General features: G+C 41.5%; 1 protein-coding gene across 1 annotated transcript; it reads right to left on the bottom strand.

The window, feature by feature from the left end:
• Positions 1-495: 495 nt before the first annotated feature.
• LOC139923189 (ATP-binding cassette sub-family C member 12) lies at positions 496-15,054 on the bottom strand. The gene is made up of 13 exons (XM_078289240.1): positions 14,965-15,054; positions 14,711-14,814; positions 13,892-14,065; positions 13,334-13,560; positions 12,432-12,568; positions 10,069-10,229; positions 9,846-9,935; positions 8,371-8,560; positions 4,879-5,038; positions 4,011-4,089; positions 1,475-1,588; positions 1,081-1,245; positions 496-994 (listed from the first exon to the last, which is right to left on the bottom strand). Exons 2-13 carry the CDS (start codon positions 14,786-14,788, stop codon positions 902-904), a joined length of 1,668 nt encoding a protein of 555 aa, XP_078145366.1. The 5' UTR covers positions 14,789-14,814; positions 14,965-15,054; the 3' UTR covers positions 496-901.
• Between the last annotated feature and the right edge of the window lie 11,242 nt (positions 15,055-26,296).

Here is a 26,296-nt window from a genome sequence, read left to right as displayed (position 1 = left end):
GCATCCAGGTGGCTCAGTGGTCTAAAGCACATAGCATGTAAACGCAGTTCGAATGCAGGCCAAGACCTTTGTCGCATGTCACCCCCCCTCACCCTCTCCCAATCTTTCCTGTCTCTTTGAACTTTGTAATAAGTATTTGTAATAATAAATAAATAAGGAAATAACCAGAGCACCCGGAGGAAACCCACGTGAACACGGGGAGAACATGGGGAGTGGAGACTCAAACCCACGACAGATGTCTTTAGCTTTCATCATCTTCCAGATTCAATTGCTCTTTATTAAGATTGCACTGATGCAATACATTTTCAATACAGTTACAAAATTTTATTATACACATATTCATCATGCCCTTCGTTCAGCAGGTTTGAAATTCACATTTAGCACGTTCCGAAAGGGGTGCGTACAAAGACATAGAAAATCAATAAATACAGTAATATGCATTGTTCATTTATGTGAAAAGGTCTAGAACATTTCACATGTAGGATATATGTTTAAACGATCTATGTGACAGCATACAAAGATTTACACTATGCACGACAGACAAATATACCGCTATTTACAGATATTAGTTTGACAGATTAAAAAAACTGGTGCTGTATGGCTTCTGTTGGTTGGAATCGCCTCTAGACTCATTTTTTTCATTAGTAAAGCCCATCTCTGCTGTTGATTTACATTGTACAATCAGTCTGTCTAGCCCAATAGACAGAGTAACAATGGATACCTTTAGATGCACACCAGTCCAGATTACAATATGAGAATACTGTGAGAATATTGTATGGCTCATGTAAGTGTCTTAATATAATTATATTACAGTGATTATTATGTGGTGGTGCTTTGGTATCGCAGTGTTTTGTGTTGTTGTGGTGTTTCAAGGTGTCATAGTGTTTTGTAGTGTCGTGGTTCAGGTGCCGACGGTCTGAGCAGCGGCCAGGAGTGAGGCGAACAGCGAGCGCGGTCTTTGCTTCAGCACCTCCGGATGGTCGAACTCAACCGCCTGCCGGACACAATGCATCATCATCACCATCAGACTAGGATCGGGATCACACGAGGTCTTTATCGATGTGCGTGCTTGTGTATTACCTCTCCGTTGTCCATGACCAGGATGCGGTCCGCCTGCAGCACGGTGTTGATGCGGTGGGCGATGGTGAGCATGGTGCAGTCCTGGAAGGCCTCTCTGATGGTGTGCTGGATCAGAGCGTCCGTCTCTGCGTCGATGGACGCCGTCGCCTCGTCCAGCAGGACGATCTGTTTGGATGACAGGAGGGGCGGTGAGGACGGAAAGACGGATGTGTCGAGACAGGAGGAGAGTTAGGATGGGGGGGGGGGGGGGGGGGTGAGACGAGGCCGGGATCGGACTGGTTCAGATGAAACTTTAATGATCCCAGTGGAGAAATGAGGTTGTCATACAGAAGGATAAGAGAGACAGTGAGACACAGAGACAGAGACAGACAGATATGTAGACGGGGCGACAGACCTTGGAGTTGCGGAGCAGTGCTCTAGCCATACACATCAACTGTCTCTCCCCCACAGAGAAGTTCTCTCCGTTCTCCATCACCTCTGCCTGTAGCTTCCCTTCCAGCCTGGAGATCTGAGGAGAAACACAATACTATTAGCACTACTACTACTTATATTAATACTAGTGCTACTACTGCTACTACTGCTACTACTACTACTACTACAACGACTCCATATATAACTACTGTTATTACTAATGCTATCAATACTATTACTACTATTATTACTACTAGTACAACAAATCGGAAATAGTATTAGTTTGTAATGTAAATGTACTCTGTATCTTCTGTACAATGGAGGAAGAAACGACATGACACCTATTTTGTAACTGTATTTACAGTGAACTGTTCTGGGCAAAGGGGAAAATGTTTGAATAACAGAATGGGATAGTATGTGATGCCCCGTCTTTGCCCCGCTGGCTGGTATGAACAGCTGCCAGACAGCAGAGCAAGCATTTACTGTTTAGCCTGTACTGCCCCCGTCAGGAAGAATTCAGTTTTGCAGTCTAACCTTGGTTTAGAGGTTTTGGCTTTGGAACAACCTGTCTGAGTTTAGGGTAGCAGAATGAGTATCCGCTTTAAATCACTTCTGAAAACCTTTATTTTTTTATGTGATAGAATCCCATTATTTTTAGTATTGTTTTAGCCTGCAAATATTTTTTATCTTGTCATTCTCAAAATCTGTAAACTATTTTAAAAAAGTGCTATAAAAATGATGTTATTATTATTACTTGTGCTACTGCTACTGCTGGCACAAATATTACTACTACTAATAATACTAATTCCACTACTCTTACAACTAACACTACTGTTACTAATACTACTTTATAAAACGGATAGTTCCGGTCCTTGATTATGATTGGCTGAGCTGCGTTCGAAGCCGTTTTAAAATACTCTATAAACATACACCTGTGACCGCATCACATCGGTATTACTGCGCCAAACAAATTGTCTGTGTCTGCGTCTGTGTGTTGCTTGGCAACCATTCTGCTAAATGTCGCTGAAGAACTACATTGCTTGGCGGAAGAATGATTATTTGTTATCGATAAATTATTGCATTTTTTTGTTGCTGTGTGTTTATTTTATGAAACCTTGCCAGGTATATGTAGTAACCGTTTTATAAAAGCAATAAGCCCCGCAAGGCCGTGGTTTACAGTGATTTTAGAACAGCTAAGGGGGTTTAACGCCCCTTAGCTGTTCTAAAATCACTGTAAACCACGGCCTTGCGGGGCTTATTGCTTTTCCACCATCACTATGACAACCGCTACTACTACTACACCACTTCTACTACTCCTATTTAACGGTGGGTGATATGGACAAAAAATATATCATGATATGTTCAGATACTATCATGATTCAGGATATGTGTATTATTGTATATATGTTATGTATATTACACAATTAAAAGAATAACAAAGACAACGAAGAACGGTCAAAGTATGTTTTCAGACCTATTATTAATGAATTCTCGTTTAAAAAGATAAACAAGCACTTTACCATTTTTTAAATGGTAAAGTTAAAGGACTACTTGGATTGGTACCAAAATCATCTCTGTGTCTCCAGTAGATAGCTCTGTCTGGTGCACATGCATAATTCAACAAAAATAATGCACTTTTTTTTTTTTTTTTTTTTTCGCATTTCTAAGAATGCACTTTAAATGGCAGAATATCTCTTCCTGTGAGACTTTCAGTGTAACTTATTTTGTTTATACAGAAAGTGAGCGAAGTTAAACAGACAGCAATAGTTTTTTGTGCTGTTGATTTGTAATGGACGTAACTGATGAAGATTGAGAGTTGGTTTACAGAAGTTATGAATCTATAGGCCAGAGATTCCTGGACTTGGACTCTGACTCGGACATGATCACTTGAGACTTGAGTCGGACTCAAGTCTCAAGTGATCATGTATTAAATAAATGTCAAATACATTATTTTGAATTTTTAAATACCGTAGGTAGGTAATGTGTTTTAGTATAGGCTACATAGTAATGTGTTTTTAACAGATTTTTAACTGATTTATAACAGATATTAGCATTCTGATGCAACTTTGCAAACACAATTATAGGCTCCTCATTTACAGTGATGGATAACCTTTACCGACTGAATTAGAAGTGTCCGGAGTTGTTTTCTATGTGGTATGGCAAAACTGATTTAAAAATATAACAGTCAGAATTAACATTAAAGGGATGGAAAACAAAACAAAAAAAATGAGGAAAAAACTAGGTGGGTGTCAGGGCAAAATCAGATGGCAAGGGAAAGTTTATCTGTAATAACCACTAGACCAAGTGAAAGAAATGCACAATATGCTAGTTGTTAAAAGTTGAGTATGGCTGTGTGTAATCAATATAGCTGTGTGTAAAATGTTGGAACGTTATGATGGTTGTTTCCTAATATTTCTGACTTTCTGTCAGCTTATTATCAGCTATTTGTTAGCTAGGACAAAGGCTGTCATTACCTTAGCAACCACACACTGAAACTATACTGGTCTATAAATACGTACTGAGTCCTTCATGTAGGTCTTCTCCAGCGACGCCCAAATGTCCTCGTCACTGTAGTTGTTAAAGGGGTCCAGGTTGTACCTGTAGGCAAACACATACACCGGAATACAGTTGGTTACCAAGGACTGAGCCCACCTGAGGCAGCAGTGTGAACTGTGTGTGTCTGTGTGTCAACGAAAAGCGAGGCCTGTGATCTATATAGTGGTCAATTACGTACATGATAAAATGACAACACATGGCTCCTGCATGTCTCCATATGCCTGATAGCTGATGTAACAATTGACACAAGCTGAATGGCCTTGTAGCAGGAACCACAAGACCACAGTGTAAGTACTTTATACAATTCCACATCTGAAGCAGTCAAACACCATGACTGAAGTTTTCTGTACTTTGCTTACCCTGATTAGCTTTTTCACACTTAACACATGATGCACTTTGTGAGTGATAAATACTTTATAGCATGCCATTGCAATGTTAACAAGAAATGAAAAATCTAACAAGTAGTTGTGTCCTGCCATGGCATTTAGGGCTATGATTAGCCTACAAAATAACTTATGTGATGGAAATTGTTCACTTTGTTCTATTTGACATTCCCTACACTTGACTGCAGATATTTCCTTGAAGACATTCTGCAAAGTCGGAGAAATCGGGGTCCATCACCAAACCATGAGTCCCCAAGTAGTAATTCCCCCCTTGAAAGGTGAGGCGAATGGTATTTTCTAGTAGTATTTAACACCTGAAAGCTGGCATTAATGGTATTTTCATGTAGGAAGGCCATACCTACAATCTTTCCCATGTGACATGAATGCAGTGTGAAATCCAGAGAGAGAGAGAGTGAAAGTGTGGAGAGAGGCGTGGCTCTGAGGTTACCTGATAGTGCCAATGAATAACATGGGGTCCTGGGGAATGATGGACAATTTACTGCGCAAGTCCTGCAAGCCGATGGCTGTGATGTCCACTCCGTCTATCAAGACGGTCCCAGCAGCCGGCTCCACCAGCCTGAACAGAGCCACGCCCAGAGACGACTTCCCTACAGACACACAGGACAGAGCAGGACTTTGAAGAACAAGAGAACACCCTGCCTTGATTGGAAATCCTAATGAATCTAAGATTCAACCATTCATATGTTTATTTTCACTAGGCTTGCCTAATAGGCCTAATACACCATTAGGTGTAATCTAATAAAAGGACACATTTTTCACTTAAAGTATGATTATTTTTGTTTTTTATCCAACCACAGGTAGGTTATAGGTTTATAAGTTCTTGATCTAAACAACACAATATTCCCGTAATATTCGATATCGCGGGAATATTGCGATATTCACATATTCACAATATCGAATATCGGCCCAAGCCTAATTTTCACTGATACCAAAGAATTGTTGAACACAGTGTCTGACTGCTACATCTGCTGGCTATAAACCACATTATGAGCAATGAGGAGCGTAGTTTCAATAATGATATATGCTGGTGGGCAATATGACATATTCTAAACTACATTTAATATCACAATATGTCAAATGACTTGCTCTACAGCTACATGAAATGTTTCATCATGTGCATATCAGGACTGAACAACATGTTTTTTTTCTGGCTTTCCAACTTTCATCACCTGAAAATTATCAAATATTTTTTCCTTCCTTTCCCAGACTGTCTGTGTAGGAGCTGTGCTGATATTCCCCAGTGGTGCTCCATGGCAGAGGCATCATGCCCATTCAAACTCGCCCCCTTCATTTCCAGAAAGTGGACTTTTGGGGATATATAATGAAACTTTTCATTCTACTAATTTACAAGATTTAGTTGTAATCATTTCAAATTGAATGAGACAAACGCATATTACGGAACCCGGGAGTGGCCATTGGGAGAGAAAAAAAGTTAAATTGAGTCCACGATTTACTGTAACGTGCGCACGTTTTAGTCCATTCATGCGCACAAGATACAATTCGTTCCCTCGATTTCGTTAAACTGCAATTTAGGAAAAAAATGCAACTTAAAAGGTACCTTTTAGGTATTGCAGATAGGCCTAGTAAGGATTTGGTATGTTAATATCCATTGTCTGTTTACACTGAATAGGCATATCCCCCAAATATTGCAACATATTTAGCCACTTAACCTTCAGGCCGTGTAAACACAATCAGGTGCTGCAACACACCCAGGGCAGCGCCACATTTAAACATAATCACCAATATGTGCACTGACTCTTCATAAGCTTGTGAAGAGTGCATGTATTATATATCGAGAGCACGATATCACCATTTCGAGGGCACGTTTTGGCAATTTGTGCGCACGAAAAAATAAAACGAGAGCTCGAATTGCATATCGTGCACGTTACAGTAAATCGTGGCCACGACATCAATTATTTTTCTCCCAATGGCCACTCCCGGGCTCCGTAGCATATGAGGACAGGAACTGTTCCTAGATCATACCTCTGTAAACCGCCCTCCCCCCTTTCACAGTGTAGTTGGTTCCTTCCAAAATTAAGGAGAGGAAACATGCTAGCTAGGCAAGCCACAAGTCAAATAACCTGCTATGGCACACAGACAGACGCAGCTTTCGTGAGAAGAGGTTGGTGATGCCAAATGAGAGAGGTAACATTTTTGAAAATCAATATTTACTAAGCTGTTTGGCAGTATTAAGATCACCAGATCGCTTGCCACAAACGTTTTACTTGTAGCTAAAAACATTCTAGCTAACATTACCTTGCTGGTTGATGACTAGCTTAGTGGACTAACTTTACCACTTTATTAAAAACAGCAGTGATGAGCACTGAGCAGCCCTTGATCTAAGTTAGTGAAATAGCTCATTCCCTTACTGCTCTCAGTGCTCCATTGCAGTGGTTCTCAACGTGGGGTCCGGGGACCACCAGGGGTCCTTGAGGGGGTTCCAGGGGGTCCCCAGCAAATTCATGAATTGTTAAACTTCATTATTTCATTTACAAGAAGTTAACACAATTAGAGAATGTAGAAGAATGACTATTTTCACTGTTATGCAGCTACATCTGCTACAATATAGATAGTCATGGAATTCTGGACAAAATCATATCTAACAATAGATATATTCTCAGATTTGGGGCAGAGAGACAAAATGTCATCAAATGGGGGGCTGTGGCCCTAATGGATACTAAATTAGGGGTCCTTGATATGAAAAAGGTTGAGAATCACTGCTCCATTGTACAAACTGTTTCCTACAAGCACCACAGCCTGTACAGTAAGATGCATTTGATGTTTCAGGTCATGATGAAAAAAGAATGTCATCTTTTTTCCTGCAAAAACCACCGATAGCAGCAACCACCTTTGATCCAGCAATGCAGGAGGTACAATAGGCTGCAACTGTAACCTATAGTATAGGCAAGGTAGGATGCATGCCTCGTCTCTCTCGCACTGCATGGTTTATTGTGAGGAGTATGAACAAGGAAGAGGACGACTGCGCACACGCAACCGTTTTTCGTAATCAACTGGCTATAGTAATTTTATGGATATTTTCTGTTCTTTTTCTGCTCTTTCCTGAACTCTAAAGATTTTGTTTTGTTTTGCACGGTCTATGGCAGTAATTTTTGTTGGCAGGTGAGTTTTGTTCATCTTCCACCTGAATGTGCACTGCGATGACATAAGTTACCACGACACGAAATGCGACGATTGGTCCAAATCACAAGCGGTCTGTTGATTTGGCCATTTAATGCGGAAAAGTTGCGGCAATTTTGCAAAACTGCAAGCTCTCGCAAATATTGCAGAGATTTCTTGAATTTGCGTTAATTATTGTGATCGCAAAATCGCCTCAATTTCCTGGAGGGACTGGTGAGTAGATCATAACTGAATTTTAATTTTTGGGTGAACTATTGCTTTAATAGCTCTTTCATAAGAAAGTAGAGTACTTTAAGTTTATTTTTTTCCCAAGTTCCTCAGTTCTTCTACATTGCTGTCTCAAATTACAGTGTTGTTAAATCCATTTGCGAGGTTGCAGTAGTATCCCAGGCAGATGAGCAAAGGTCATTAAAGTGGATAACAAGATCATTTGTGTTTGCATGCTGATTTCAGTGAACACAGATGAGAATTTATCAGCAGATTGAGCATTGAAGAAATAGTTCACCCAAAAATAAAGTGACCATGTCCTGGTTGTTTAGAGTTCCAAAAAGGGAAAATAAATAACCCTAAAACTACTGCAAACCAAGTCTCTGTCATGAGAAACGAAAAAGACATTCAAGATGTGTGGCTTATTTGTCAGAGTTCAAGCCATCCTTTCTGAAAGCATCTTTCCAGAAAGCATCAAAGTTGTCCATGTCCATGGGGTAGGATTGGGCCAACAAACAAGGATTAAACAAACACCAAGAGTTAAGGGTAACTACTTTTGGACCTAGGTCCTTACCGGAGCCTGTCCTTCCCACGATGCCAAGCTTCTCCCCAGCTCTGATGTGCAGCTTGAGCCCGTTGAGGACAATAGGTGTATTCTCCCTGTACCTCATCTTATAGTCCAGGAAGGTGATGGCTCCTTCCTGGGGCCAGTCCTCTGGGATCTGGCCCCCCTTTGTTTGCCTGGGGGCCTCAGACACACAGTCCTGCATATAACAAATAGTAACTACATAATCTGGAATGAATGAATGAATGGATAGATAGATAGATAGATAGATAGATAGATAGATAGATAGATACATACTGTACATACATACAGTACATACATAGATAACATTTCAAAACATGCAGAGGGAATAAGTATTCTGCCCTACAGGGTATTCGGTATTTGTCAGACCTTGGGCCCTATTTTCATGAATCAAGTTTATGGTGCTAGCACACTTGGGTGTGACCAAAGGTAAAGCACTGGCGCACCTGCGGCACAATTGTAAAAGAGGTTGGAATTAATTATCAGTAGGTGTGGTAGGGGCTGGCGTCAATCATGGCCATTAAAATCAGCTAGGCCAAAAAGGCTACAGTTGCTGTAGTTGCTAAATTGTCATTCAGAGACGCCATGAGAACAACAAAAGAGTCCAGTTAGGTCAAATATAGGGTGACATCTCTGCTATTTGCAGATGATGCCATTGGCTTAATCTGACTGTGATCTTGCATGACTTTGCATTGAAGACGTTTGAAGCTGAGTGTGACACTGTTCAGCATTTTCAAGTCTGAGGTCCTCTCCCAGAAAAAGTTGCCCTGTCCCATTCAGGTGAGGGTTGAGCAACTAAGTAAAGGAGTTCAGGTATCTTGGGCTCTTATTCGAGTGAGGGTAAAAGGGATCATGAGATTGACCAGTTAGGTGCAATGGCTGACTGTCATGGTAAAGAGATAGCTGAGCCACAAAGCGCAGCTCTCGATTTATCAATTCATTCCAACTCTCACCGGCAGTCATGAGCTCTGCGCAGTGCCCAAAGGAATAATATTGTGAACACAAGCGGCTGAAATTAGGTTTCTTTGCAGGTGGCTAGGCTCACTCTCTGTGACATGGTGAGGAGCTCAGCAATCCAGGAGGACCTCAGAGTTGAGCCACTGCTCCTCCACATTGAGAGGAGCCACATGAGGTGGTTCACAGACACCTGGTAAGGATGCGCCCCAGGTGCCTCTCTTTGGAGGTATACCAGGCACGGCCAACTGGGAAAAGACCCCAGACACGTTGGAGTGAATACATCTCCCAGCTGTCCTGGGAGAACTTTGGCATCCTCCAGGAGGAGGTGAAAGACGTTGTGGGGGAAAAGGACGTCTGGGCTGCTCTGCTTGCCCTGTTGCCAACGCAACCCTGACCCGGATGAGTGGCAAGAAAATGGATGGATGCTAGTGGATGCTAGTACCCAGACAACCTGTGTGTAAGTAGTCATTATCTGTCTGAGCAAGAGAGGAAGTCTGGAGTCTGACCGTGATATATTCCTGCAGCCGCTCCACCGAGTTGAACCTTGCCTCCACCTCCGTCGACTGCCTCACTACGTACTGCAACATGCCTGTTAGCTGGTCAGCACGCACGCACACACACACACACACACACACATATAAACACACATGTTGCAGTTGTTTGCAATATGTCCTCGTAAAAATAAACCAGACATGTAAATTTTGTCTGTACTCCAGTGAAGGGGTTTACCTGTATGGTGTAGGACAGGGCCAGGCCTTTCATGGCTGGACTGATGACATCATTAGAGCTGAGCACTACAAACAGTGCCACCAACAGGGTCATGGTTGCAGACATGAAGTCCAGCCAGAAGGACAGCCAACGCGTCCCACAGTGAAACAGTAAGTAGTGATTGGAGTTGATGTCATTCAGGGATTTGAACCTACAACATGACACAGGACAGTCTGTTAATACACCACCTCGCCCTGACTAGCTAGACTCGTCGACAGCTGCAGCTGCAGGATCTATGCAGGATCTATGCAGACCACAGCCAAATAGTATTTGCAACAGGAACTAGTAGACCAAGGTCAAATGGGGACACTATGAGAATGGTCCTGTTGTGGTAAACCCCACCCATTTAGTGCTGCAAACACTAAGGGCCCTATTTTTGTGAATCAAGGTGCAGACGCAAGCAGTGCCGCAAGCTCATGGCATGGCGCAAGCCCACAGTGCAACCTCACTTGGGCATGTCCAACAGATTTTGGTAATTGCATGACCAGAGGCACTGGCACAGTTGTGAAAGGGGTTGGATTAGGACGAATACATTATCACAAGGTGTCATTGGGGCTGGCATCAATCATGGCCAATCAAATCAGCTCTTCTCATCCCTGTGCATTCCCCACCATGGCGTACTGACAGTTTCGTCCAGACCGGCTTCTTCCAACGGTAAACTGATGTTCTTGTCGCAAGGCATGAATATACAGCACCCCAAATATGCCTCCAGATCAACTCCCTTTTTAAGCTGAATTCACGTTTCTGGAGATATTGAAAGCCCAGTCACCATGTTTTCCATGCATAATGATGCGCACTGACCATTTTATTTTGGAAGACAATAATTCACACAATAAACACGTGCAGTTACATGTGCAGGGCACATTCAAATCTAGACCAAAGAGTTATGACCAAACTGAGTGTATGACCACGGTTGTGTGTTGGACCAGACACATGTTGGATGAAATTAAAAGATTCAGTACTAACTAGAAACTCAGAAGCAAACCTATTTGTCATATCATCAACATGTTAAAATAATGATGAGTCCTGGTGGCTCAGTGGTCTAAAGGCCCTGACACACCAGGCCGACGGTCGGCCGTCGGCCAATGTCGGGCCGTCGGTAAGCGTCGGTGTCCCTAGTTTTTGCGGTGTGTCCCGCACCGTCGGCACTAGTCGGACCCTGTCGGCGTCTTTTCGGCCGATTGAGCGTGTTGAATCGGCGTCGGAGCCTTCGGTGAGAGAGATCACTCTGATTGGTAGTTCGTGTTTTGCCTCTGGATGATTGGACCGATAAATTCCTTCAACATGTGGAACTGAACAGGAAAGAGCCGAGCGAAATTTTTAAAATCGGAGGTTTCATTTATCTCCAGCTCTCGACACAGGTTCGGGAAAGCCCCTTGAGCCTGTCGCTGGAGTAACGTTATTCATGATTTCACCCATTTAGTGCGGTTTCTCCTTATTTTTCACCTCCGCCTCTTCCTTTCTTCTTCCACAACCAAAAGACCAAGGGCTGACAACGCCAGTGCCATTTGCAACTTCTTATCAGACATAAGGTATGGAGAGTTATTTCCCCTCACGCAGGCGCAGAACGTACGTGCTAGTTGGCTGTCGGCTGTAGTCTTTGCGGTGTGTTCAAGTGCAACTTTTTGGACCAGACGCAGGCGACGTGAGGCGACGCAACAGTCGGCCTTCGTCGCCGCTGGTTCTTTGAAGTCGGTTTGGTGTGTCAGGGCCTTAAGGCGCATGTGATGTCCTGGGTTCAACTATTCCTTTAAGTAGATCTTGTGCCGTTGCTTCACAGATGCGTTTATCTTTCCAGTATTATCAAATAAGAGCATATTAAATTTGACTTCAGATCAGGAGTTAGAGAGACCACCTACATAATGAATTTATATTCATAAGAATGAAGAAATTATCTGTTAAATGGATGGGAGATTTACAAATATTGATTCCTAAGTTTACACATCACGGACGCTTGCACATTCTACATACAGAACTACAAATGTTCCCAGTACTGGTGATTCTTGTCAAGTCTTTTCCTCATTTCTCCTTTTTGTCTATTCTTTGGATAAGTGCTGCCTTCTCTTATCTCTGAACTACTGCATTCCAGAAGAGTTATTCTCAGAGTGGGAATACCATCGTGGCATCCTCATGATTTGTAAAGGGACACTCCTGTGTTTATCTCAAAAGGAAATCATGTTCATTTCATGTCATGCCTTTTGTTTTACAGCAAAGGAAGGACCTAAGGCAACCAATAAACTGCTGAACAAATCATCATGTGTAACAGTCAATATTTGCAATTACTAACTGTTTTAACAAAAATAAAGGTATCCTGATATCTTACAGTTCTACGTAGCTGTCTCTCTTGTTGTAGGCGTGGATGGTGCTGAGGCCCTGTAGGGTGCAGGTGGTGAGGGAGATGCAGGGAGAGCGACTGATGTTCTCCATCCTCTTCATCTGACGGATGCTCCTCTGGAACACACTGCAGGGAAACCATAGATGATATCCAGGATACCTAAAATACTTTCTGTTTAGGGACACTCAGGGTTCTAAACATGCTTAATACTCTATTTATGGACAGTAAGAATCTATCTTTAAACTCCAGCCCAGCTATGTGTTCTTAAATCATTTTAAATTGAATTACAGTATCTGGCTGTACAAAAATTCACATTGCACACTAAGATGGAGAACTATTATGCTTATAGATATTATCTATATTGGTTGATTAACATTCTGTACCTGTCACTATGGCAAGTAACCAACCATCCCCTCTTTCCAAAAATCATATTGGCAGAGATGGGTGGTAAAATAGTGTAGGGTGCTGGTGGTTCACACAACCGGCAGCTATGTTATGCAGACATGTTTGGAAGGAATTTCATGCTAATAGGACACTGTCAATAGAAGAGCATAAAAAGACATTTGTTCAACTTAAAATTATAACCCTAGTAAGAAACTAGCTTTTTAACAGGCCACAGTGGTTAAGTCAGAATTAACTACCTACTCTCACTTCCCTGCCAACTAGGATTTTAAAATGGAAAAGGACCTCCAAATTATGGTTGGTTGTCTGCCAAAGTGACTCCTGGTGTTGACTAACTTACCAACCAATCATAATTTACCACCATTGGCTGATCATAAGTCATAGGTCATCCAGGATCATCATAGGTCATTATGGACAACTTCACCACAGAATGAATTCCTTTTTATGGTCCCTGTAGAACTTAGTTTTAGTTTGCTGGTGTTAACTCACAAGAGAATGAGAGTGAACACAGCTCCCATAACAGCCACAGCTACCAGCAAGGGGGGGAAGATGGCTGAGATGGTGATGATGGTGTAGGTGGAAAGCAGACAGAACTGGAAGAAAGCGTCCATGTTGGGGGGAAGCACGGAATCCACCTCATCCTGATCTTTGGAGAAGCGGTTGACGATACGGCCTGTCGGTGTAGTGTCAAAGAAACTCATGGGACTTGCTATGATCTGAGAAAGGGACATAAAGTAATCTGCTCTGTCAGGCGGTCATTGGCAGCTATGTCACTGTGGCTTCTGCCCAGTCTAAAAACTACTAAGCAGTGCTGTTTTCTAAACACCAAACACATACTAAGATGGTAATTTTAACTTGATAAATGATTTTTCAAGGGACTGTTTTGATTTTGGGGGATGAAACATGGGGGCCCAGCCCTAAGGTTGGGAAACCAGGCATGAATTTAATCTAGTTATGATGGGTTGACGAGGCTTTCTTTCATCTATAAGTCAAACTCTTAATGAGCATATTTGAATAATCTAAATGGCTGGGGTTCAGCCATCCTACCTTCTTGAACATGGTGTCGTGGAGCTTGGAGGAGGCATGCAGGGTGACCTTAGTGAAGGAGTAGCCTTTGATGATGCCAAGTGCCACCATGGCAACCACCGTCAGGCCATAAATCATTTGGTAGAAGTGCAGGTGTGGGTTCTCCGAGATGTTGCCCTGGTCCACACTGGATGTCTGGGGCAGAACAGAGCAATCTGAGGATCTCAGTGGAGACCAGGTTTAAGTGTATAGATGTTTGCAAATATTTAGATAATAAAAGGTAAAGATGGGTGTGGTTAGACTGTGTACAAAATTACTATTTTGCTGTAGGAGTAGCAAGAATGTTCATATCTCACGGTCACAGCATAAAGACACAAGTATGTAGCCACCTCCAAGAAAAAAACTAAAATCGTGCATCTTGCTCCCACAACTTACAACGTATTTGCCTTAGCGCTCCGTAGTATCTTCCTATTTGTTGGCAGTTAGGCTTGAAATAACTGTGGAGAGACATTCAAGGGGAGCTGTCTCAGTGTGTGTGCAAGACAGAGAGAGAGAGACAGAGACAGAGGTAGAGAGTGAGTTTGTTGATGTTTTTTTTGGGGGGAGGGTGTTCAGTGCGGATGTCATGCACTTCAAGATTCACCACCACTGAAACTAAAATCATTTATAAGCCTAAGCAGGTTGCCTTGGGTCTTCTAAATTGGTTTAGAATGATCTAAAATAGCTCCAACTGTGGGAAGTCCTGTGGTATCCCCTCTGCACAGATTGATTGAGAACACGTGAGGGCTGTCTTGTGGTCTTGTCTTGAGGGACGTCATGTGTGTGTGTTGTGGTCCTCACCCCATTGCCCTGCTCCAGCCAGTAGCTGAGCCACCAGTTGCTGAAGGCCGTGGTTCCAACCAGAAGGATGATGACCATGATGGTGAGGAAGGTGATGATATAGCCTGCAGGAACAAAGTCACACCAAAACCTCAACAACCTGCCTATGAATGTGTGCATTGTGTGTGTTCACTTGCATATTGCTGCATAGGCACATGCATGGGCATGTGTGTGTGTGTGTGTGTGTGTGTGTGTGTGTATGTGTTGTGTCAGACCTCCAGCTGCCTGGCAATAGTACTTGTAGGTTCTCCAGGTGACTGCACCTTCTCTGACACTCTCCTGACTGACCAGCTGGTCCTCAGCCTCTGCAGCAGCTTCAGAGGAGGAGAAGGATTTTACTGATCCGTACCAAGATTAAAATGTTTTCCACCAGCTTAAACCTGTGTCCTCAGTGACTGGATTGTGTTCACATAGAGCAAAAACACATAAATCCAGATGTAAATGTACCCAAGACTCACTGAAGATACACTCCCCCAGACACATTTGCGTACATTAGCAAGAAAGTGTAAATGCTATGTGTCTCCAATCCACACAACTACAGAAACGGGTGGCAGGCAGTTTGTATAATAACTGCAAGCGGGACAAGCTGTATACTATGAATATATTACGGGAGGAGGTGATCACAAGAGAAATCACATTTCAATCTGTATGCCGGACATGCATTTAAATGTCAGGTGTAATCCAGCTAAATCTAGACACAATGTGGATACAAGACACATGTTAAGGAAGCCTGAGCCTCAGATCTGCTGCATTCCTGTTGGACCAGAGAGAACCTGATAAAGCCTGGAGGAGAAATATGTTTTTTTGCTACAATGTTTTTATTGTTGCTCTAAAGACATGCTAGATATGGAGGTAATGGTGTGTGCAGTAGAATACTGTGGTCTAGGAAGACGCCTCCAGCCTCGTATGTCAGGGATGAAGAGAAGAATGCTTATTTTCTCATCGACACCCATGTATTTTGATAAAGGAGTGTCAACAGGTTTTATGGACCAAATTGTCATGAAATTCACTCAGTACATAAATGACCATGGAAACTTTACATTAAAGTAAGAAAAAAAGAAATGATGTTGAAACAATGTTGGGACATTAAAGATTATCATAATTATACAGGTACTGTGGATTCTGGATTATAAAACAGTGTAACCCAGGTCACTCTCAGTATCTAGACCTCTGGAACGCTACAGTGGATGTTATAGAATACTGCAGCATTTGTCAAACTACGGTTTGGGAACTAAAATGGGTCACAGGCCTCTTTTGGGTCTTTTGGGTCCCCATACTAAAATGGTACAAATAGGTATTACTGAGCCTGGCTTCCAGAGTGAGACTGTATTTCTTCTATTTAGACTCCTGGTTGACCCTGCACCAACATAAAAATCAACAACTTTAGATTTGTAGCTTATTGAGATTTTTCGACTTACATTTGTTGTCAGACAACGTTCCATCGTTTCTGTCATCTGACATGTCAAACCCTGGGAGGAAGCACAGATACCAGTCACCTCATTGCTGGGAATGCATTACATACAATACAGCATGGAGAACTAGGCATATTAGGTTAAGATATATGGACGATAAGATCCTATATCTCTGCATTTAGAATGATGAAAAGCATAACACTAGACCAAAAATCCATTAAAAATATAAGAAATGCTTTCCCACAACTATGGTTGGTGTAAACATGGTGATGGGAGAAAGCAGGTATGTCATTGGGGTTATCAAGCGGGGTCCTCCCATCACAGAGGATTGGTTGAATTAGACTCATGGCACCTCCAGAAGGATCAGCAGGAGGTTCTAGTGCAGCCCATCATAAGTTGCCCCAATAATGAATATAATCCTAGAAGCTTCTGGCTCTATACACTTCCCCTGTTCATCTATTGCCCTTTATTAGCTTGAGAAACTGCTTTGGCACACCTTGCCCCTTCCTCCTGGTGATGTGTCCTACTACAAGCTTCCTCTAATGTTGACACTTTGTCACAAATTGTCACTAGTATCTCATACACTGTCAGTAGCCAGATCAACCGTAATTATTAGCCAAAATAGTAAACACCACAACTTTGGCATTGCCTCTTAATCAATGTAGAAACTTTTGTCAGATAGTTTCCTCTTGAAAATGAAAATGTTTCTTGAGCTGCATGGTTTTACTTTCATCCAAGACCAAAATATTGCAATTATCCAATATATTCTTTTTTGATAATCAGATAAACATCCTGTTTTACCTGGGTTCACTACCCCTTTGTCTGTGTGGTCTCTTAGCTCTGCCTCCTTCAGCTGGGCAGGGTCTCGTGGCGACACCTCCTCCTCCTCTTTCTGAGTCTGTAAAAAGGAAAGAGAAGCACAGTGTTACTGCTCAATCTGGACAAGCTGAAAAAAACTGACAGCCATCACCTAAAAGTTGGTTATAAACCCTTAAACTAAGTCCTAATCTTACAAAGAGTCTTACAATCATACAAGATATTTTTTAATTTTTGTATTATGGTGTATTGTTATATGGATTATAATTGATGTCATAATAATAATAAAAAAGGCCATAAAATGTGCCATTTTTAACTCTAACGCTGCATGTATTACACTGCAGAATACATACAGAACAAAGACTAAAGTGGGGTGCTCAATTTGATGATTAAATACAAAGTAATTAGTTTAAAACAGTATTTCTACCCATTTTAAAATCTTGTGCTTTTATTTTGAAGGCTAAACAGCCAAACCGGAAGTCTTGTTTCTGGTAATTTGAGCTAGTCTTACCTATCGAGGCCGGGGTTACTTTATGGTTCATTTCCGTTATGTTTTTTAACTCGGTCCCCAGCAACTTCAGTTGTTTTGGAGAAAGCTGCAATGTACTTCTTCCGGGGATCTCGGGGACTGTTGTATGGACTAACAAACTTTGTCCAATTTTCTACTGGCATGGGGGTGAGTAGATAATGACTGAATTTTCATTTTTGGGTGAACTATTCCTTTAAGACCATTTTATCTGCCCAGAGAGTTTGGTCAAATATTTATCACAGTGGTTTATATTCACCCCAAGGCAAACTATGGTACAGCGGCTGATAATATCCATAATCATGTTGATAAACTTGACAGCATATCACCAGAGGCACCGAAGTTTATACATTGGCGACTTCAATGGCTGCACTCTGAAAGAAGCACTGCCGAATTTCCATCAATATGTGAGGTGTCCAACAAGAAAGGATAAGATCCTGGACCTTTGTTATGGAAATATCCCATATGCTTTCAAATCTACATCTAAACCACCACTTGGGGGGTCTGACCACAATACTATTTATTTAGTCCCAATTTATAAACAAAAAATTAAAACAGAGAAACCTGTGGTCAAAACCATTAAAATATGGAACAATGAAACCATTGACAACATTAGGGCTGGGTTTGACTGTACAGACTGGGGGTGCTTCCTTGAATCAAGTGAAGACTTAAACGAAATCAATGAAGTGGTCACAGACTACATCCAGTTCAGTATAAATAAAGACATTCCCACCAAAGACATCATAATATATCCCAACAATAAACCATGGGTGACCAAAGAAATGAAACATATTCTTATCTTAACCAGAAAAAGAGGGCGTTTGCAATGGGGACATGCAAGTCAAACTGAACCAGAAAGATATACAAGCGTTAACCAGGAAATGCAATGAGGACTACAAACGTAAAAATTGAGAGCAAATTTGAAGACAATGATATGTGAAGTGCTTGGCAGAATCAGTTCTACGCACGATTTGACACTACAGACTATTCGGAGGAGCGCAATCTCTTGTTTCAATCACTGCCACAAGGGGACCCCATAACATTAACGGAAAAAGATGTAATGGTGTTCAACAAGATCAACATGAGGAAGGCAGCCGGGTTGGATGGGTTAGGGGGCAGAGTGCTGAAGGAGTGCAGGCACTAACTAAGTAATATCTTCAGGGCACTATTTCATCTATCCATGGACCTACACCAAATCCCATCATTATGGAAAACAGCAGTCATATGTCCCATCCCCAAAATTTCAAGACCAAAGGTGCTTAATAACTTCTGCCCAGTCGCCCTAACATCACTAGTAATAAAAAGTCTGGAGAAGATTGTTCTGTCACATCTGCTCAGGAATACAAAACATCTGATGGATCCACTGCAGTTTGCATACAAGGCATATAGGGGCAGATAGGGCGCAGTATGGAGGGCGCCTTAATATTCCTTCTCCACACCATCTATCCACACCTGGACAAACCACACTCATATGCTCGCATTTTGTTCATTGATTTCTCCTCTGCATTTAATACCATCAAGCCACATCTCCTGTTACAAAAACTGCTGGACATGGGGGTTATCAGCACCATTATACTTTGGGTAGACAGCTTCCTGAATGGCCGCAGCCAGGCAGTCCGAGTCAACTCTGCCCTATCATCAGTCATACCTAACAACACAGGAGCACCACAAGGCAGCGTCATGTCTCCGGTTCTGTTCACACTGTACACCAATGACTGTCAGTCACATGCCTGCCACACCATAAAGTTTGCAGATGACAGCCATAGATGGACTCATCTCTGGAAACAATGAGGACAACTACAGGACAGAAATAAACAGGTTCACTAAATGGAGCGATAACCATTCACTCCAACTCAATACCAATAAAACAAAGGAAATGATCATTGACTTTCGAACAAAGGCTAATGATCTAAGCCCATCAATTCAGCGGCAATAGAAATGGTACAGGATTATAAATATCTGGGCACCATCATTGACTCAAAACTGGACTGGAACTCAAGCACACAGGCAATATTCACAAAAGGACAACAGAGACTTTATCTCCTCCGAAATTCAGTGTGGATAATAGAATACTGCACCTGTTTTACAAAACCTTCATTGAGAGAATCTTAACATTGTGTTTTCTTGGCTGGTATGGTTCACTCTCTATATCTAACTCCAATAAAATTAACAAAATAGTCAGGATAGCAGGTAAGGTCTGCGTACCATATGCCAAAACATAACATCTCTCTACAAAATCGGGATCATCCGCAAGACCAAACAAATCATACAAGACGTCACTCACCCACTAAACCGGTGTTTCTCAACCACTGGCCCAGTGGTTGAGAAACACCGGTTTAGTGGGTGAGTGACGTCTTGTATGATTTGAAGCTCAGTTGAAGCTCACTTTTAGCGTGTGTTTCAGCGGATGGACTGACTGTCACCAGGCTGCGCACTGGACTCATCCCTGACCACGTAGATACGCTCTTATTCTTAAATAAACCAGTAGATTGTCGTGCCATTGTTTCCAATACGTAAACTGTGGCAGCGCCACAATATCGGCACGGCCGGCACAACATAAACAGTTAATCAATGTATAGAAATTGATCTAAATCGCTCTGTAATGCGTCTAATGTGCGCATCACGTCATGTCTGTCATTTGGCAATGCAGTAGCTCTGTACTCAACCTGACAGTCCGTCTCCTGTTCTGAAAACGTTCGTAAAAAAATATAAAATTCCACAATTTCTCTGAACTCGCATGTGTTGTAACGGTAAAGAGTAACTTGATACTTTTCAATCGGACAATTCTAACGCTGCTCAACACTCAGAAAGTTAACATGAGTGCAGTGCAGAGACTTCATTGCATATTCCGCCAGTTGGGTTCCGTTGGACACAATGTAAAGACAATTTAAAGTAATTAACCCTAAAGAAAGTACAGTTTCAGCCTGTGGGAAACACTGACGTCCGTTGTCGGGGGTCCCGACTCTTTTGAATTATGCTTGGTTGAGTAACTTGTTGAGTAGGCCTAAAGACAGGTTACTTCCTTGTTTGCTGTGGCAATTATTGAATCATTAGTTCTTGTTGTGTTAATAGGCCAGACTCCACTTTTGTATAATAAATCCCTTTTGACTGAGAATGCCCTGCTTTTATGGTTTTATGTTGGCTTCTGGCACACCCATACAATGTTAAAGAACCTGTTTGTTTTTATTGTATTTATTTAATTCAAGGGCTCCCATCTGTATAACAGGGAGTGGTGTTGTTGTGGTTCATTAATACACTTAGAATAGATTATTAGATTAGATTATTAGAATAGAATAGATTAGCCAAAATAATTTGGGATCTTTCTTTTTAATGGGCCCTGGCCCGTTACAAGTATGAATAGGTGGGCCTTGAAGTAGAAAAGGTTGAGAACCCCTGCACTAAACAACCAATACGAACTGTTACCCTCTGGCCGAAGGTTCAAAAGTCTCCTCTGTAACACAAACTGGGCATGCAAATCATTTATCCCAGCCAGCATCAACTTTCTAAACATGGACTCATAAAGTTTGTCATGTCTTGAATGTCCATGTCTTGATCCTTTGTGTCATGTTGCATATGTATGTGTATGCCAATGCCTACTATCGCAAAACAAATTTCAACAAAGTATTCTATTCTATGCATCAAGCAAAGTCAGTAAAAAAAACGTCATAACAGGCATAACAGTAAGGGACCATTTTATAGCTCAACAAAAATAAGCATATTGGACAAATTATAGAAAGGGTGAGAAATCGATTAATTCATTGACTCCCGACACACAAAGCGTGTGAACCCAATATGTTTCTCTTAACCTGTTGCCGCCTCTGACTGACTGAATCTGGGATGAATGAAGGCTTTTATCTCTGTCCCGATCCCCACGCTTGGTCAGGGGGTGGGGCGTTTTAGCAGACTCTTGAGCCTCCACACCTGGCTGCAGTTGGTTTGTAGCACTCTTGACATGTTATTTTTGGACAATTTTAATCTCTTCTGGGAACGCCATTGTTTATTTAAAAGGGACGGTAGGTCCCAAAACCCGGCAGGTGCACGTCTTCAGCGAACTTGTCCTATAATGTCCAAACTGCCCACAACTGAGACAGTCCATGCCCGCATAAGGTAAGCTCCCCACATTTTCTCTCTCCTCCTAGTCAAATCTCTGTTTCCAATATCTTGGGACCTATGGGGGATGGACTATCCTGTTCACAATTAGCTTTTTTGCCTAACTCTGTCACTCAACCTTCTTATATTTCCCCCATCCACCCTGTTGTTAGTCGCAGGCCAGCTCCACGCTATAAAAGAGGGCATAGGTGTTCTAATTTGGATAACTTAGTTAGTATGTACTACTACTACTTACTACTTAGTATACCTAGATCCAACCAAGTTCCTGATTTTCATAAATATGTGAGTTCATATGACCCACTCCCATTATTGCGCACTCCCACAGACTTGTTATCAAGGAAAGGGCTTGGTTTTCTACACATTGATGTGTGCAGCATTGTTCCAAAATTGGATTGGCTGGGTGTTTGGATTCGTGACACAGATATTGATGTTTTAGTATGCACCGAATCCTGGCTAAACAGTAGGATCATTGATGATGTGACACCATAGCTATAAATGGTTACAATTTATTCAGATGTGACAGATCCAAAAGAGGTGGTGGCGTAGCCATCTTAGTCAAAAACACACTTCATTCTGTAAAGTCACTCAGTAATTCTGTGCAGGGGAATTTTGAACTGCTGATTGTGGAATTGATTCTCTCTAAAAATATAAACCTTTTTGTGGTAGGGGGTGTATCGTCTTCCATCTGCTGCTAAAAACACCATAAGTGCCATCTGCGATCTGTCTTCTGAGGTGATCATTCTAGGTGACTTTAACTTGGACTGACTATCGTCATTATCTGATGCCGTTAAATCTGTATGTATAGAACTGGGTCTTGACCAGCTAATCACTGACCCCACCCGATTGAATGTAAAGGATCCAACAAAATCATCTCTTATAGATCTAATCTTAACAACCAGACCACATAAGTATCCTCTCAGTGGGGTCTTCCCTCCTGATTCGAGTGACCACTGCCCCATAGCTTGTGTCAGGGACACAAGACTTTCTAGATCCTCAGCCCTCCTTATCAAAAAGAGAAACCGAAGAAATTTTGATGAACAAATATTTCTGAATGATCTTGCCAATTCTAATTCGTCCTGTATTTTCAGTATGCTAGATCCTGAAAGGGCTCTAAATCATTTCTCATCAGTCTTTATTTCTCTAATGGATAAACATTGAGAGTTAAGAACAGGCACAACCCCTGGTTTACACCCGAACTCACTAATTTAATTCAATCAAAAAATAAAGCCTGGGCTGAGGCTAGGCGTACAGGCAGCCAAGATGATTGGGATAAATTCAGGCAATTAAGAAACAGATGTACCAAACTAGTAAGGGATGTCAAATGTCAGTATTTCCTAGATTCCATGACCAATACCTATGGTGAACCACCAAAATTCTGGAAGGTAGTAAACTCCTTGCAGTGCAAAGGTCCTTCCTAGGGATGCAAATTTTCAGAAATTTCCTTAATCGATTGTCGGTCACGTTAATGACCAATTAATCGATTAATCATTATGTAAAAAACAGCTTTTGAAATAGAAAATATAAAATACAAAATGCGTGTTTTTACACCTGTGTTTAGGCCTACTCAACAAGTTACTCAACCAAGCATAATTCAAAAGAGTCGGGACCCCCGACAACGGACGTCAGTGTTTCCCACAGGCTGAAAATGTACTTTCTTTAGGGTTAATTACTTTAAATTGTCTTTACATTGTGTCCAACGGAACCCAACTGGCGGAATATGCAATGAAGTCTCTGCACTGCACTCATGTTAACTTTCTGAGTGTTGAGCAGCGTTAGAATTGTCCGATTGAAAAGTATCAAGTTACTCTTTAACGTTTTCAGAACGGGAGACGGACTGTCAGGTTGAGTACAGAGCTACTGCATCGCCAAATGACGGACATGACGTGATGCGCACATTAGAAGCATTACAGAGCGATTTAGATCAATTTCTATACATTGATTAACTGTTTATGTTGTGCCGGCCGTGCCGATATTGTGGCGCTGCCACAGTTTATGTATTGGAAACAATGGCACGACAATCTACTGGTTTATTTAAGAATAAGAGCGTATCTACTGGATGAGTCCAGTGCGCAGTCTGGTGACAGTCAGTCCATCCTGAAACACACGCTCCGGGGGAATAGCTGTCCCGGGTCGGGAGGCACAAATAGTGTCGCGCCAACTTCGCCAGCCGGGGGAATGCATTCTCTTTCATTGTGCTTGTAGAGGTGCTGTATTTCAACTTTGTATTACAATGTTTACAATGAAGACTGTTGTCTTTTCCGGTGTAATGCTTCCGCCCGCTTGCTTGGCTTTCTTCTTCCTCTGTATAGGCGGTGAAAGTTAAATTGCGCCCTTGTGGTGGTAAATCATTTCCGAAAAAAATTAGAAATAGCACATAATGTACATTATCGATTAATATATGCTTGATCGATCAAATTATTAACGGTGATTAATTGATCGTCGATTAATCATTAACATCCCTAGCCCTTCCCCCCTACCTACTCAGGTTAATCTAGACTCTGGGCTTGCTATTCATCCAAAGGACATAAGTGATGCATTTAACCAGCATTTTACTGCCGCTGGTCATCTATTTGATAGAGTGTTTCCTGATCTAGCCCATCTGTTCACTCTAGCCTAGTAGTAGTATATTGTCTCCTTCTGAAACAGTCAATGTTACTTCCCGTAACAGTGATGTTTCCTTCTCCTTCAGTTTGTTTTCAATTTACAGAAGTATTTGATGCTCTCTCAGCTATTGATGTAAAAAAAATTCTGCTGGAGAGGATGGGTTAGATCCTTTTTTCCTAAGGCTGTCTGCGCACCACATTGCTGAACCATTAACTCATATTATCAATCTTACTATTCAAACTGGTACAATTCCAAAACTCTGGAAATCAGCTCATGTGCTCCCACTTCATAAGGGAGGAAGTCGTAGTAACTTAAACAACTACCGTCCTATTTACAAATTGTGCTGCCTAGCCAAAATACTCGAGTCCTTAATTAACTCACAACACAAAACTTTCTCAGTAGGTTTTCCATTTTCAATGAAATGCAGTCTGTGCACTTCTTTTCGTTGACCTGTCAAAAGCATTTGATACAGTTGATCATGTGCTTTTATTAGATAGACTCTCCTCTATTGGGCTGGATCACAATGCTTGCAATTGGTTCAGGAATTACCTCTCCAACAGATCTCAGTGTGTCGAGGCTGGCATTATTAAATCGGATTTCCAAGGTATAACTAAAGGTGTTCCACAAGGGTCAATACTTATAAAGTGATATCTTATCTTATCTTATCTTATTTTACTTGGACCTGTATTGTTTTCAATTTTCATTAATGCAATTGCTCCCTCACTGTTAAATTGTAAATTCCACCTTTATGCAGATGACACAGAGCTGTATAGTAATGTAGACAACAACAAGCCCTACAAAATTTACAGCTTGCATTCAATTCCTTACAGACCATACTTATAGATCTCAGGTTGGTATTGAATGCAGATAAAACTAAATATATGCTATTTTCCAAGACCAAGAAACTAGACATTGTAAATTTACAGCTGTATACTCTTGATGGCACATTGATTGAAAGAGTACCACATTATAAGTACCTTGGGATTTGGATTGATTTTGTACAGAAACAAATCATGTTTGTCGTTAGATAGCAGAAAAAACATTACACAGGCAACATTTCTCCCAATTTTAGACTATGGTGATGTGATTTATATGCATGCTTCAGCAACAACCTTAAAACAATTAGATCCCATTTACCATGCCGCCCTTCGTTTCATTACTGGTGATAGATTTAGGACACATCATCGCACACTATCAAAAAGTGGGCTGGCCATCTCTTTCTTATATTATTTGTTTACAACGCTCTCTTGAAGATGCTTCCTTGTTACTTAACTTCTCTTTTAAATTACAAGTCAACAAATAACCAACTTCGCTCACAAGATTACTTAACCTAGCTGTGGTTATTATCACTTTTAATAATGTTTTCTTATTACTATTAGCCTAGCTATTTTATTATTAACATGGGATATGTAAAGAATGTTTCTGTTGTAGCATTAGGACATATTTTCTGCAGTTAGGCATGTTTGTGTGTTAATGAGAGAGAGGTTAGGTATGTGTGCGTGTGTGTATCTGTGTGCATGTGGGTGTTTATCTGTTGTCCACCTTCCCTTTATTTTCCTATTGTCTTATTGGACTGTATTATTGCTATTCTGTAAACAGGGCACATTTGTAAAAGAGGGCTTGCTCTCAATATGTTTTCCCTGTGTAAATAAAGGTTAATTCAATACCTGTCACTTTAAGATAATTTTCACTGCCATGGTTGGCTTCTTTATGCTTGGTGATATTGCAAGTTGGAAATAGGCATTGGAAATACATATTGTCTTACTTTGGACTGTTCCATCAGGTAGCTGGTGATGAGCTGGGCATAGCGTCCGTTGGCCTTCATCAGGTCCCGGTGGCTTCCCGTCTCCTGGACCTCACCATCCTCCAGAACCAGAACGTCATCACAGAACTCCAGGTACTAACAGACACAAGCAGGGACATTCAGGTCAACAGAACCATCCCAGTACCAGATGGGTGGGGTTTACAATATTTGGATAGTTTTCAATCACAGAAAAGTACTCTAAATTGATTTTTTAATATTTTCCTGTGATTGTTTAAACTTTCTGCCACATATAGTGGCAAACCCTACACATCTAG

Source organism: Centroberyx gerrardi, chromosome 1 (assembly GCF_048128805.1).
Source record: "Centroberyx gerrardi isolate f3 chromosome 1, fCenGer3.hap1.cur.20231027, whole genome shotgun sequence".
NCBI classification, from domain to species: domain Eukaryota; kingdom Metazoa; phylum Chordata; class Actinopteri; order Beryciformes; family Berycidae; genus Centroberyx; species Centroberyx gerrardi.
This window is presented reverse-complemented; position numbering and strand designations above follow the sequence as displayed.

What these genes read in the sequence shown, in the direction of transcription:
- LOC139923189 (XM_078289240.1), bottom strand. Translation starts at nt 14,788, where the DNA reads ATGGTCATCATCCTTCTGGTTGGAACCACGGCCTTCAGCAACTGGTGG. An exon ending in CCCTGTCCTACACCATACAG is followed by an intron (nt 9,936 to 10,068) that starts GTAAACCCCTTC and finishes CGTGCTGACCAG; the next exon opens with CTAACAGGCATGTTGCAGTA. An exon ending in TGGTCATGGACAACGGAGAG is followed by an intron (nt 995 to 1,080) that starts GTAATACACAAG and finishes TGTGTCCGGCAG; the next exon opens with GCGGTTGAGTTCGACCATCC.